The 15,386-nt window shown below is 49.8% G+C and overlaps 2 protein-coding genes across 3 annotated transcripts in view; both read right to left on the reverse strand.

Moving 5' to 3' along the window:
- LOC115391987 (metabotropic glutamate receptor 8-like) overlaps positions 1-7,730 on the reverse strand; it is a 111,466-nt gene extending 103,736 nt beyond the window's left edge. Inside the window, exon 1 of the mRNA XM_030096440.1 lies at positions 7,214-7,730. Within this exon, the coding sequence (XP_029952300.1) occupies positions 7,214-7,699 (486 nt within the window). The 5' untranslated portion in view covers positions 7,700-7,730. The remainder of the gene's footprint in view (positions 1-7,213) is intronic.
- A 3,760-nt stretch (positions 7,731-11,490) lies between these two features.
- On the reverse strand, positions 11,491-15,081 carry pdcd2l (programmed cell death 2-like). 2 transcript variants are annotated; one of them, XR_003931810.1, is made up of 3 exons: positions 14,604-15,081; positions 13,033-14,043; positions 11,491-11,501 (listed from the first exon to the last, which is right to left on the reverse strand). XR_003931810.1 is itself a non-coding variant. In XM_030096555.1 (2 exons), the coding sequence occupies exons 1-2, from the start codon at positions 15,058-15,060 to the stop codon at positions 13,406-13,408; spliced, it is 1,095 nt and encodes a 364-aa protein (XP_029952415.1). In that variant the 5' UTR covers positions 15,061-15,081; the 3' UTR covers positions 12,954-13,405. The 2 variants fall into 2 exon arrangements, 1 of the variants encoding a protein (XP_029952415.1); XM_030096555.1 differs by lacking the exon at positions 11,491-11,501 and having other exon boundaries at positions 12,954-14,043.
- Between the last annotated feature and the right edge of the window lie 305 nt (positions 15,082-15,386).

The raw sequence follows: 15,386 nt of genomic DNA on the forward strand, positions 1-15,386 counted from the left end.
AATCAACTGGAAGAAGAAACCCACATCACTGCTGTGAGCCACGGAGCGTTCTCCGATGCCAGGCAGTTCCACAGTCTAACATCGATGCTGATTTTAAAAATTCATGTAAACATCAGCGCCGGAGGGCTGCTGGTGCAGCTGCAGCGTGTTTCCAATCAGAGAGCTTCCGTTTTGTCTTGTGAACCCTCCTCTCCGTATCGCCAACATCGGCATTGTGAATCTGCGTATCTTCGTCGTGGTCTGGCTGCTGTGAATCCCAGGTAATTAGCTCTTCTGTTGATGGACTGGTGCCACCAGCCGCTATCCGACCTGTCACCTCACCTCTCCAGCTGTGGTCTCCTTCAGTCAGTTTCAGTGAGCACAGCCTGGACTGTCGCTCTCAAACAGAGAAATCAACAACTCCAAGCTTTCACTGTCCTTGATCTTTATTCTATGATTCGCCGTGTTGAGCCTGCTTATAGCCTGACAGTCCTCAAAATGCTTCATTACAGAGTGGATGAATTACAAATTGAGGCCGTCTCGATGAGCGTGAGGTACAAAAAGCTTCATTAATGGTGACGATAAAGCAACGCGGACGATGGCTTCAGACAGCTCGACGAGGTCCTTATTATCCGCCACACTAATGAATTGCCGCAACAATGAGCAAATTCCCCCCGATTAAATTCCATTAGCCGCGCTCGCCTCTATTTTCCTTCCCCTTGCAGAGAAATTACATTTGTTATTCAACAACAGAGGGATCAGATAATGGAGAGAGGCGAGTCGGCGGACGCCTCCGGCTCACATTCATTTTTTTTTTTCACATGAGGTGGAGTGGCTCCACCTTCGGATGTTAATGTGAGATGAGGTTGATGGGGCCGAGGCAGCCGGGCCACTGCCGGTTAATGAGACACGTCTGACGGTCTGTCTGGGGACTGCAGGACGGGAACTGAGACGACACCTGTCACTGGGACTCCGCTCAGGTCCGCATGGCGGCGGGGCGCCATCGGGTCGGCTCAAACAAACAGCCGCCGCGCCGCGCGGAGCAGAAACGGACTAATCAGAGACGTTAATCATCATCTGAATCTGACGCGAGGCGGTCTGACTCAAGCCGTCGCCCTGAAGGAAAGTGTCAGCGATCCAGTGTGTAAGCTTCATCTCAGGGTGAGACTTCGAGACAAGTCACATGACAAAGGTCTCATAGCAGAGGCTCCGGTCTCTGCATTACCCCCTTTTGTTGCTGCTAATAACAGAATTTAAAAACCCGACAGAAACGTTGATTTTACAGTGAAGGTGAGACGCATCGTACCTTTTGTGAGCCTTACTATAACATATGCTGTTGCTACCATCAGTGAAGGACACTAAAGGAAGTCGGTCACCAGTTGAGATGAAACACCGGGCCACTTTGAGGACGTGACGTAGAGGGAGTAAAACAATCCCATCTGGAGTCTTTATGGACAGCTGTAAACAGTCCGGACTCCCCACACATGATCTGATCGCCCCAAACGCATGTTGCTGCAGGTGTGAACGGGTCCAGTATCACCTGGTGTCCGGACTGATGGTGTAACTTCGGACTATCACACTCCATCCAGCAGCAGGTGGAGGCAGCAGTGGATCATCCTCCAGGCACGAGGTGGGTTCGATCCCCACCTCCATCTACTCACTCATGAAATAAATGTTCCTGCTTCCGAGCCCTGAAACCAGCAGGCTGTTCAGCCATCGGCACCTGAAAATATCTGATCCATTCACCAAGTCCTTATGAGGTAATCACATTCATGGATGAACAGTCCTGTTTCCTTAAAACAGACACACACACACACACACACACACACACACACACACACACACACACACACACACACACTCAGATGCTCATGAAATTATGCATGGCCAGTAAACATGGTGCTGTCCATGGTGCTGAAGTTTCCAATTAATACAGTTACTAGGAATATTGTGTGGAATATATACACACACACACACACACACACACAAATACATATGTGCACACGCACGCACACACACACACACACACACACACACACACACAGAAGCTCTTACAATTACGCAAGACTGCAAACATAGTGCTGTCCATGGTGCTGAAGTTTCCAGTTAATACAGTTACTCAGTACATTGTGTGAATGACACCCACACACACACACACACACACACACACACACACACACACACACACACACACAGACGCACAGTCTTGTATTTCTATCCTTGTGGGGACCGTCCATTGACTCCCATTCATGTCTAGCCCCTAACCCTGACCCTTACCCTAACCCTAACCCACACCACAACAAAGCCTAACCCTAAAGAAATGTTTTTGCACTTTTACTTTTTCAGTAACAACAACATGGTCAAGAAAACACTGTTTCTCCTACTTAGGACCGGAAAAAGGTCCCCACAAGGCACGTCGTTCCACGTTTTGCTATCCTTGTGGGGACATTTGGCCCCGACAAGGATAGAAATACAAGAACGCACACACACACACACACACACACAAAATAAATGAAATATGTGTCCTGTTGCTGGAGGCCTGGGTTCAGCGGGTCAATAACTCAGTAGTTTTCCTTCCTGTTACGTCAGAACAGCCTCGAACCGTCTACCGGTGTCCCTCTGCCACTAGCACACTCTGCGCCGGGACAAACAACACAATGCATGATGGGTAACTGTCCATGGCAGAGCTGAGAACTTGTAAAATGCATACCGAAGTCAAACAGTGACGGAGTCGTTCTGTGCAATGAGGGAAAGTCCTGCTGTCGGGTTAACAGGACTGAAAGATGGTAAAAGCATCTTTACTCATGTAAAGGTACTCTTCTAAAAATCTACTCCAGTGAATCGTTTTCAAGCACAAAAAGTGGCTGGAATTCTGAATTCTAAGCTCCATCTGGTTTTCATCACTACAGTTACAATACTGAGGATGAAAGACGCTGAAGCGGACTGTCTCAATGACACACAGCTTCAGCCAACCAACGCTGGAGGTTTATGAAGTAGTCCAGAACGGTGTGGGGTTGCTATCAGTGCTGCTCTAGCAGTCTGCTTCCCTCCTCCCTCTGCTGCTTCCTCACCTCTTTCATCTCTAAAAATTAATTTACACAAACCCACATAAAAACTTGGTAAAGAGCTGCTATGAGCAAGAAACCACGCTAGGCAATGCTATCGTGCTACTCATATGTTCACATGTGATTGGTTGATTACTAAAGAAAGACTTCTGTTTCTGAGATTAAACCAAATGAACTTCACAGCAGCCTCCAGGAGATATTTGGGGACCTGTGTAGCTGGTTTAACAGCTAGCAAGACTTCATGATGCTACACGATGCTAATAAAGACGCTTCTCTCTCACACTGTGACGTTAATCTCCATCTCCCTCTGTCTACTTGTAGTTTTCCAAACCTCCACTTTGGCCAGAGTTTTCAGATATAATTGTTTTCAGTGAGTTTTAACTTTATTTACATGTAAACAAAATGTCTTTCTTCGTGTAAACAGCCTCGATCTCTTTGAGTGGAAGTGATTCAAACGAATACAGTAGTAATGGAGCTGTTTTAGTGACATCTAGAGGTCACAGACGGAAGGCGAGTCAAGGTGTGTGACGAGCCAAAGGAAGAGAAGGTGTGATCTCTGCTCTGGGGAATACAGAGCATGTTGTAAAAAGTATCAGTCCTGCACTTAATGGTAAAACTAGAACACACTACGACACAGATTGAAGCACCAAAATCATCTGAATCTTGAGGAAAACATAATAATTTGCACATTTCTAAATCTGAGATATGATGATCAGAAGAGATGAACCAAACCAGGCAGCCGTGGTCCGGAACCAAACATACATAATGTCACATATATTAATGTTTTATGTATTGACAAAATTAAGTTGGTCATTATCGTTGAGACGCGGCGTTCCCGGGGTCAGCAGGACGAGTCCAGCCTCCCGGTCCCTCTGCTCCAGCCTCAGGTGAGCTTAAAGGAGCACAGGCAGGCTGGACTCTGACTCACCTCCTTCTCAGCCGGGCCTCGCTTTGGTTTTTTTAACAGCTGGTTGTATCGTGAGTCCCGCCGGCTGAGAAAGATGGTGACGGCGTTGGAGAGGAGCGTCTACGTCAGCACAATCTGGGCCCCCCCCCCCCCCCCCCCCACCCCTCGGCCCCCCGGAGGCATCTCCAGCTAATTTTAGATAAGCGATGTTGTTGTGGCCTTTCTGTCCTCATTAAGCCGTTCGGCCCTCCGACGCGTCACACATGAATCCCACGGCTCGTGGCTAATTCGCCACGCTGGAACGTGTCTTCCGCGGCCACGCGTCGCCTTCACATACCGTTTGTCAGCTTGTGCTGCGGGACGAGGAAGAAACCGTCGGGATCAACTTTTTCTTTCTGTCAACTTCCGGGCATGTTCTCTGCACTGCTGCTCGGCTTCGGGGCGAGGGCAAAAATAACCGGCATGAAGACGCCTGCTCCACTGTACACGGCCGGACGGGGCGAGTCTCTGCTGTCAGAATGGTGTCGAGTTACAGAGAAATGGTGAATGACTCCATCCAGCAGTGATGGAGTTCCCCTCCCCCGTACGGAGAACGACCCCGTCGAGGTTCGGGGGGAGAGGATTTCATGAAGTGAGTGTATTTCTGAATCAGAAAGCCTTCGGTCAAATGCTTTACAGACGCTCCCTCACAGCTCCGCAGCACACCACAACTTTGCTTTATGATCCGAAGAGTCTCAAAAAGTTCAGCGGAATCATTTGGGCCATAAAACATTAAATCAACTCCACAATAAAAAAATATCTGGGAATGGGTGAAAAACTGGGAGAACACAGGAGCTGGTCCTCCATCTGGGCTAGACTTGGGCCAAATGAAGAGACTCTCTCACTGTGTGGAGCATAGAGCATGTTACAGAGAGAAACAAGCTTAAAGAGTGTAAAGAGGAGAACATCTCTGCAACCACTGAAGATCATGAAGTTTGACCTCTAGTAATAATTTATTTACCGTATTGGCCCGATCATAAGACGATATTTTTTCCAGAAACTGTATTCTACACAATGTGGTCGTACTATAATCGAGGACTAGATTGTCGTTACACATCCGCGCTGATGGATGGAGCCAAAGTACCGGTGACCAGAAAGCAAACGAAGCGTCAGTCATATGACCTCTGTGGTCACACTGACCTGATGAAAACTGGAGGAAGTGACCATCTGCAACGAAGGAGCTGGAACGCGACAAGTGACCAAACAACAGAGGAGAAGTTTTGACGCCAACTTTAAACTGATGGTTCAAACAGCAGAGTCAACAAACTACTGCCAAGACGCCAAGATATATTAGACTGAATTATTAATGCTCATGGAGTTGAATAGAACTTCACTTTGATGGTTGTAAAGTTATTTACATGATTAATGCAGTTATTGAACCTTTGAGGTTCTTATTTGTTGCTTATTCACTGAGTCACAGCCTCAGATTTTGAGAAAGGGAATGTAGTTTTTTATTTAATACTGCAGTAATATTTCTGGATCCTAAATCACATGAAATGTTATCTCTGTTGTGAGTTTTCCTAGAATAATTGTACAATAAAAAGTTGTTTTATGAGTCACCTTATTGTCGTCAACATATTTTTATTTTCACAAAATGATATTTGAAAAACAGGGGTGAGCAAACCCAAAACCTGTGATATTTATCCCCAGGATAAAATACAGCGGTGTCATCTACAAAGAGAATATATTTGAGCAGTTTAGATCCAGAAATAAAGTCACAGATATAGGTAATAAATAGTTTGGGTAGACACCAAATTTTAACTGTTATTGCTCAGATATTGCCATTGATGACCATCACTCTGACGCCATATTTACTGATCAATTGTATTGAAAGCCTTTTTAATGCCAACAGAGAGGCTAAACAATACGTTTTTATCTATTGCAATGGATATTTCTGCAGTGAATGGCATTCATGCTTTTGTGCTTATATACGTGTGTGTGTGTGTGTGTGTGTGTGTGTGTGTGTGTGTGTGTGTGTGTGTGTGTGCGTGCGTGCGTGTGTGTGAAAAGTTCTCTAATCAATTTGATCATATGGTTGATTGATATCATGTCCAGTCCAGATCTATTGCCCCAGGTGGCCTTCATATTATTTCTATATTTGATAAGTAGATCATTAGATTATTTTACTCTCTTGGTATCCATTTATTTTTATATTTCTTCGACTTGTCTTCTGCTTCTTTTGTCCTTGATTTTAACTTCTATATAAGTCATTTTTCTTCTGGCAGGTCTTCAGTAATCCTTTAGTTTGTCAATAGTATTTTTCTTGGTAAGGCTCCTCAGTTCAGTTTTTTCATTTTAAATTTTCTTATATAGATTTATTAATATCTCCATGAATGAGTCACAGACTATATTTACATCCTCACATACTTCTTTTTAAAGGCCAAATAAGCCTCGTTGGATCTATGAATTATTCTTTTTTTCTTTTTATCACACTGATGAATCGGATAGACTAATAATATCGATCAATGATCACTTACGTAAGTCGTCAAGATTCCACTCTCTGTTTTTCCATCTACTGCACTGTGATGTTATCGATCACAGTGTGATTCTTGTTGGTCTGGATATCACTGGAAACAGATTCAAACTGTACACTGAATTTAAGAATTCGGCCGTTGTTTTCAGTCCAGCTGGAGTTTTAGGATCAGTGTTAATGTCTGGCAGCTCAAACTTCACCTGCTGAAGTGAATAATACAATCCACCCTTCGCTTTTATTTCACCATTAAGGTGCTCTTCTGTGTAATATTAACTGATCCTTATTGATTGATTGATTGATAAGCGGATGTTTTGATGAAATGATGTCAAATGGATTTAGGTATTCAATAATTCATTTGGTTGGTGCTGATATTGTTTGGAGTGTGTGATAATGTCTTTTGCAGAATCCAGTTAAAAGCAAGATTTTCACTTGACTGGTAGTTTTGTGTTCGTGGCAGAGCTTTGTGTTTGGGGGAAATTTAAAGTAGATGGACATGTGGTGCTGGAGAACCAGAAACAAATCCAAACAATCCACCCACCCAGACTCTACTGGAGCCAATTCCAGCTGACTGGTGGTGAGGACTGGACTGGTTCACCAGGACAGGTGAGGACAGGTGAGGACAGGTGAGGACAGGTGAGGACAGGTGGGGACAGGTGAGGACAGGTTCCCCCACAGAGACGGACAGAGTCAGTGATCCGATCAGCACACCGTTCAGAACAACTCCCAGCATCCAGCGGGACGGCCTCTTACCTTGAACAGCCGCAGGATGTTGGCCACCATGATGGACACGGAGCTGGCCGACGCCCCGATGACGCCCACCACCTTGTCCGGCTTGGCGAATATCGGCGGTTCCCCGTTGGCGCAGCGCACGTCGGAGCCGTCCCTTTCGATGAGCGCCTGGACGAAGGTGAGCGACTGCTCCAGGGCGTAGGTGTCCCGCGAGCACGTGTCCAGGATGCGCGCCCCCAGGGTCACGTTGGGCAGCAGCTCCGGGTCCTTGTTGATGAGGTCGATGGCGAACAGCATGGCCTCCAGCCGATGGATGCCCTTCTCTTTCTTGAGCTCGCCGCAGGGGACGCCCCTCTCGCCGCGGGCGTGCACGGGGAACAGGCCGCCCAGGATGACGTCGCCATCCAGGCGGATGGAGTGAGCGTACTCCTGCAGGGGCAGCTGGGCGTCCGCCGCCACAGCGGGCTTCTGGGAGGCGGCGCCCAGCAGCCAGCAGCTCTTCAGCATCAGCAGAGAGAGTAAGCAGTGGCTGGAGCCCGGCGGCGCCGTCAGACGCCTCGCCATGGCGGAATGAGCAGCGCCGCACGCAGAGGGAGGGGGGGCTTTACGGCACGGTCAACGGGCGGGTGGCGGCGCCAGCGGCGTGGAAACCATGGAGACCCCTGTCACCCAGAGCAGGGTCGACCAGCGGTGGATCCAACCTACGAGCAAGGAGGTCCTGGAGGACAGGTTCCCGTGCTGAGCATCGCCGTCTGGTGCAGAACTCTGGAGTCTCTGCTGCTGAGGCTTCACATTCTTTCAGGAACCTGTTGGACAACGAGAGACATGATGAAGTCCTTCAAGTGATCCTTCTGAGCTGAAGCATCGAGAAGCAGTCCGGATCCTCGGGAAACACATCAAACTCAACGTCTCTCTGTTGTTCTACGCTCTGGAGGAAAAACGAAGGCCTGGCGTCTGAAGAGTGTGAGAATCCAGCACAGATAAAGCTGAGGTCTCAGTTCACACACACTGTTGTAGTCCACACACACATTATGTAAATACAGCCATGGCCTTTGTCTTCGAAGGACGAAGCAGCGGACTGGCGGTACGCGTCCATTACGGTGTGTTTTCCTGCATGGAAACACATCTAGAAACCAGCGGCTTGGCGTTCGGGTTACTTGTGGCGTCTCCTCTCTAAACCAACACTTCAGGGCAGAGAATGATCGGTGCAGTCGTGCTGCACAGCTGTGTGTCGCCACACACTCCAGCTCGCTGTACATGAGTGTATCTGCCGTACTTTAATCATGCTTAGCTTGTAGCACGAGTGTGTGAGCCCCGAAACTCTTTATCATGTAGCATGTAGCACGACTCGGCGCACCAAGATGGCGGCTCGGTCTCAAAGACTCTGTCATTACCTGAACAGTTCGGAGAAAAGTGGATGTGTGTGAGATTCCTGTCAGCCTCTCATGTGAAGCTGAAGCGCTGCGGTTGACACGGCGCTCGCTGCTAACACCTATCAGTAACAATAATTAGCAACAGCCGGAGGTGGCGTGCACGTGGCTCTGCTGCAGATATATAATTGATAGACGGGGGAAAAATTCCTTTTATGGGAAAATGTATGAACCTTTCAATGTGGGAAAAAGATTTAAATATTAAAGCAAATCCGCCCATTTGGAGTCAAGCTGCGTCGTTGTCACTGGTTTGAGGTTTGAGGTCTGGTCTGAACAGATTGGTGCATGTGCAGGGTGAGACGGAGAACCAGGCTCTGCTGTCAGAAGAAGAGGATGAAAAGGTCCTTAATAGGGCTGCACGATGAATCGTTTTGATTCCAGCAAAAACACATAAGCAAGAAAATCAAACTTTACTTGGTAAGAATGTGCTGAAAGCAACAGAAACTGTGCAGCCAAACAACGGATTAAACGTTACATATAAACAGAAGTCATTTCCATTGTGTTAAACTTCTTTGCGTTGAAAAAGAACAAAATTAAGATAGTTGTTCTTAAATGGCTAATACGCTGCATTTTGTATTTTTGCTGCTCTGACCCAGCAGAGATCAACCCGGGCTGCATGTGACCCCCAGACTAAAATTAGATGACATTTTTTAAGCTACAGGCTTGGAGAAATCCTCGGGACAGGAAACATCTGTCCATGACTGGAGCAATAATACACAGTCACCCCAGAGCTGAGGGTCAAACACAGAAAGATATGATCCCAATGAGTCTCCACTGGCAACACAGCAGCTTAAAACCCTCCAAACACTGACTAATGAATGTTTCCTCTGAGCTTCTCCGATAGCTTTGAGCTCTTCAACATCTACCTGAAGGTCTCCCTGCCAGTGTCTACTGGTGAAACTGCAGCTCTATGTGAACATCGTCCTCTGAACTAATGAGCTGAAGAAGCGTCATAAACTGTGGACATCAAATGTGAGATGCTGACAGAAGGAAATACGAGCTGGGAGACGTATTCCTGACATGCAGTGAAGACCGACGAGGAGCTCAAGGATCATTTATCTAATCAGCCTTCTGCTAGACGTGACCTTGGTCAATGAGTTCTGGCTGCTTCCATTCATACATGCTGGGTTCTTTATGTGGAGCAGCCGTCTGCCTTCAGGGGTGAGGCGTCTTTATCTGAGACACTTATGCCTGCTGGTCTGCCTGCGATCGGCAGCTGGAGGGCAGAGGAATAATGATACAGAAACACTGAAGCTACAGGAAAAAGCCCCCACACAGTCAATGCAGCACAGTGGAGGAAGCATCATGGGAGTCAGGCTGCTTCACTGCCCTCAGTTCGTCATGGAGGCAAAATGAATTAATTAAAGAGGGACCCTGAAAGCACTGGAGGTGGACCATAGAGGGACTAAAGGTAGACCGTGGAGGGACTGAGGGTGAGCCACGATAGGTAAATTCCAATAGGTTTTTATTAATAAATTATGTAATTGGGTTCTTCACTACTGAAAATTAAACACATATATTTGAAATGAAACACATATAATCATTTTTTATTGACCTTTGTGAAGCCAGTTTCTTCTTGAAGTCAGTTTGACACAGAGTGACAGGGTTACAGGGTGTTTTTAATTTGAAATTAGTTTCTTCTGAATAAAGTAATTCAGAATTATATTCATGAGCGTCGTGTTTACCTGGGAAATACGGATTAACTCCTGTCTCACGCCGGCGTCTGTGCAGCGTTCTGATTGGTCGGAGCCCCCGTGACGTACTGACGTCTCCCGGAAGTAAACAGCATTTTCTCGTCTTTCTTTCTAGATTAACTTTGACGCTGCAGCTTTGAAAAAGTTCTCGTTGTTGGGCGTCCGTCGAACCACTCGTTTCATGATATCCAATTCTTCTAAAACTGCCGTTACACGTCTCTATACGAGTCGGACCGCGTGCCGCGGGTCGCCATCTTGGAAAATTGCGTCATCACGATGGAGCATGCGCAGAACGAGCAGAATAAAGTCGCGCCTAATTAGTATATAATTCCGCTTCCAAAGGAGAATAAAAGGAGAATAAATCCGCCGGTCTCTTCGGATTCAAACATAAGGTGTTTCCATGGTCACTGTAGAGCAGAATTAGGCTTCATTCATGTTTATAGAAGAATAAAAAGTCCCATGTAAACTCAGGGATTGGGAGTCTGACCTGATGAGTTCTGTAACTTTAAACTCTACAAATACATCAACATCTCAGCTGAGATGAACTGTAGAAACAGAATAAAGGCTGGCTCCCTTCTCTTTATGTTATCTGATGACTTTTTTTGGATATTCTTTTCTGGAATCCATGTTTCAGGTGAACTGATCTGCTCTGATCAGGGTTGTTCTGGCTGCTCTGGTTTTTACAGCGTTCAAATGTTTGGAGATGAAGGTTCCTCCAAACAGCTTCTGCAAAGTGAAATCCGCCCGGAGTGGAGAGAGCTCAGCCTGCAGCTCTCCGCAGACCCGGGTGAACAGCCTGACTCCCGGACACCATGCCGTTCTCTGCTCATACGGAGGGTTGAAGCAGCTGCGACAGTTTCCTCACGTCTGTAAATGTCAGCGCTGCTAATTGGAGGCTGATCTGCTGGCGGTCGATGGCGCGCGCACAGCAAATACAGTCTCTGGGCTGGCGCGGCTCACGTGGCTCCTCCCTCCCTCTCCCTCTCTCTCTCTCTCTCTCTCTCTCTCTCTCTCTCTCTCTCTCTCTCTCTCTCTCTCTCTCTCTCCAGCTGCAGGAACACCTGCAGGGACACTCCCTCTAAAGCCTTCATCCACACTCATCAGGTGTTCACACACACACACACACACACACACACACACACACACACACACACACACACACACACACACACACACAGGACGCTCCTCCAGAGTGGAGGTCAGTCTGTAGTTTAACTTCACTTCAGAGGAAAACAACTTTTTAAAAAAACAAACAATGCAAAGAGTGCCTGAAAAAAATCTGTCATTCACACACACACACACACACACACACACACACACACACACACACACACACACCTCACGTGAGCATCGTCATCACAGGTGCACGCGCGTCCCCAACTTCAATCAGACGAGAGCCTGCAGTGATGGGCGCGCGTGTGCACAAAGGATGGAGATACCTGTGCGCGTGTCAGAACTCGCCGCAGAGCAGCGCGGGAGTTTGGGATCAATTGATTGGCTGATTGATTTTGCTGAGTGAACCAAAAGAGCGTCCACGTGAAGGAAACCCAACAGAAGACAAACTGCGCGCGTTCGTCCACAAGTGAACTCGTGTCCAGATGTGTTGGATGCGTGTGTGCGTGCGTGTGAGCGCGTGTCCAGGTGCAGCCTACCGTCAGCCTCCAGCTGCGCCAGGTGTTCTCCCTCACGCCCCCATCCTGGACCCCCCCGCTCCGAGACAGTATTCCAGAACGGCCCGCCGGACGCGGTGCAGCGGCAAGGTCCTCCACGCCGGGCTGCAGGTTCGAGTCCCGCTGATCCGCAGGAGAAGAGGATGCCCGGAGTCCCGCTCCTCCTCCTCTGCCTCCTCTCACCGAACACGCACAAGTCACGCAACAGCACCGCGGAGTGCGTGCAGCCTCCTCCGCGCACACAGGAAAGATCTCAGGTCCGAGCGCGCAAGGAGAGAGAGAGAGAGAGAGAGAGAGAGAGAGAGAGAGAGAGAGAGAGAGAGAGAGCGAGAGAGAGAGAGGTGTAGAGAGCAGGGGAAGAGATGAAGTGAGGACGGACACCACTGAGCGCAGAAGAAGAGTGCTCGCGCGTCCTGCAAGTTCCAGCATCACGCAGACAGACCGCGGTGCTGATGGGTGGAGGGAGGCCGCCCCCTGGTGGACACAGTGCAGATTACACACACTGCTCCGTCCGTGCGACTCCACTGGAGCAGCGGATGGTTCCTCTGTCAGGGGCTCATGGGTTCAGACACGAAGCAGAAAAGACGGAATAAACTCAACACTGATCAAAGATGAGAAGACTTGTCCAAGACTTCCTGAAGACCTCAGGAGACTCAATCTGTCCTGGACCAGTCCTCCTGACGGAACAGGACCGGTCGAGATCTGTGGGTCTGCATTGAGTGACTGTCCACTGCCTGTCCAGAGTCAGACCAGCTTTGAGCCTTACAGAGACTAGTCAGTGTCAGTGATCCGTCGTTAAAGACGCTGTCACCCGTTTCTACGAGCTCCTGCATATTTAAAGTTTATGACCAGTTGGCGACAGAAGACGAGCTGAGGAGGAAGGAACATCTCATCCTGTCAGCTGTTCACCGAGACACCACCGTCACCGACAATCCACAAAGTGAGACATGGTTATCAAAGCTGGGAGACGCTTTATTGTCTTCATACATGGAACCGTTGCTGCAAAATGATTATTTTTTTGTAAATAAAAAACTTGAACAAAACACATCAGAACTCCAGGTTTTCTTTATTGTTGCTATAAAGCCGAGCAGAAATCCTCATGAGGAAGCTCTGAAGACCCAGTGGAGGCTACGTTCATCATGAACCGACTGTCCTGCTACACTGAAACGTTCCCCGAGGTTCCTCTCCTGTGGTTCCACAGAAGCACTGGACCCCCACAGGGCGGAGCAGGAACCTCCACAGTGGACCATCCTGAAGGTTCTGAACATCCAGAAGTCTCCATCTGTTCTCCTGCAGGAGTTCATCCTGGAGAACATGCAAACTCCACACTGTTCAATCAGGACTCCAACCACAGACTGCTTGACGCGTGACCGTGCAGACCACTGCTCCACCGTGCCCATGAGCACCACAGTGGCGTGATCACCTGAAGAGCTGCTGGTCGGGGTCCGCCTGCACGAAGCAGACCTCCTCCAGGGCGGAGTTCGAACCGGGCGCCCAGCAGCTCCCGCTGCAGGTGTAGACCAGCACGGTGCCGAACTCCAGCTCGCCGCCGCCGCCGCGGTCCGCCCTGCGCAGCAGGCTGACCAGCGCCGGCATCAGCTGCAGCTCGAAGGTGCGGGCGGCACCGCAGGAGCCGCAGGGCGGCGCCAGGCGGGAGGCGGCGGCCGGCGGCGAGGAGACGAAGAGCGGCCGGCCGCCGTGGCTGTACCGCAGGATCTGCTGCGGGCACGGGGCGATCCGCTTCATGAAGCCGCCGAACACCCGGTCCCCGTGCCGGGCCTGGGCCTTCTCGTACTCCTCCTGGACTCCGCCCCCTGCTCCGCCCCCTCCCCCACCCTGCTGCTCCTCCTGCACCGCCCCCTCCCGGCTCTCGTACTCCCTCAGCAGCTCCTGGACGTGATCCAGGGCGCCGTCCTCCACGCCCAGGTCCGCCTCCTCCACCACGCTGATGAAGAGCGGCCTGAACACGGCGGCGGCGGCGGCGTCCTCACGCCGGTCCTCCAGCTGCAGGTCCTGGAGACGCCCGCTGACGTCCGTCTCGCTGCCTGCTGGACGCTCTGCCAGGGGGACGGAGGACAGGACAGGGTTACAGGTGTGAATGACCTGGATCAGCGGTGTTCAACCTGCGGCTCTGGGGCCTCATGAGGCTCGTTGGCCTCCATCTGGTGGCTCCTTGAAGCTTTCACTAAATAAGTAATTTATAAGTTAATAAAAAAGATAAAAACTCAGAATAAAAAAAGCAAAACTTCTTAGAAAAGAGATGAAATGGTTATAATATTCTTCCTTCCAGAAAACTCAGTGTTTGCTGTGTTTTGCTTCATTTCATCCTTTCTGTGTTTATATCAGTCAGCTTTAAGCCTTTTACACATTAATACTTCAAATCACTTAATTTCTACCCTCTTATCTGACATCCAGCTTCTTTCTATTGGTCATGTGTGGAGCAACGCCTCAAGGAATGTTTTTAAAAAGTGTTTCTATTCTAAAAAGTGGAAACTGATGTGGTGTTTCCAGGTGAATTTGGAGGAAAACAGAAATGTCTCTTTAGTCCTGAAGGCTGGAGAACCTTCTGATCCGGAATGAGGAGCTGTTCCTTCAGGTTCATCATCAGACCCATTACCTGGTTCCTCCTTCACAGCGGGCCCTGCCGCCTCCTCCTCCTCCTCCTCCTCCTCTTCCTCCAGGCCCCAGTCATCAGCACCGTCACACCAGTCCGTGACCCGCGGGACGGGCTCCGGACCGGGACCGGGACCCGGGTCAGCGGGGCCGCGGGCCCGGCCCGGGCGGTCCTCCGCCGCGCCCTGCGAGCGGAGCGCCGTCCAGGCCTCGGAGAGGCCGCTGCAGGCCGGGGCCGTGCAGGCGAACAGGTGCAGGTTGCGGTGGGTGGGGGTCCGGTCCACCGGGCAGTACACCTGCACCACCAGGGCGGAGGCGGCGCCGCAGCGGCGGCAGGCCGGGCGGAGGCCGCGCTGACCCGGCTGCCAGTCCGGGACGCCCCCCGCCTTGTTGGTCAGGAAGGAGCTGCGGTGCCGGGCCGGGTCCAGGTCTCCGTCCGCCAGCCCGAGCAGCACCGACATCACGGAGGACTGCACGTGGGGCCGGACCGGAACCAAAACACCGACACTTCCGGTTCCGCTGCGACACGCGAGAGTCCAAGCGTCGCTCCCCCTGCAGGCCGGAGGGGGAACTGCAGCCCGCCTGTCTGGACGACAGACTGTCTCACACACACACACACATACACACACACACACACACACACACACACACACACACACACACACACACACACGCTCAAGAGGATTTCTGTAGCAAAAGGGGCAAAAATACCTTCAAACACAACTTTCCTGTCTGCAGAGTGAGAAGCATTCACATATAAAAATTATGGACAGAGGTTAAAGTGAGC

Source organism: Salarias fasciatus, chromosome 7 (assembly GCF_902148845.1).
Source record: "Salarias fasciatus chromosome 7, fSalaFa1.1, whole genome shotgun sequence".
NCBI lineage: Eukaryota > Metazoa > Chordata > Actinopteri > Blenniiformes > Blenniidae > Salarias > Salarias fasciatus.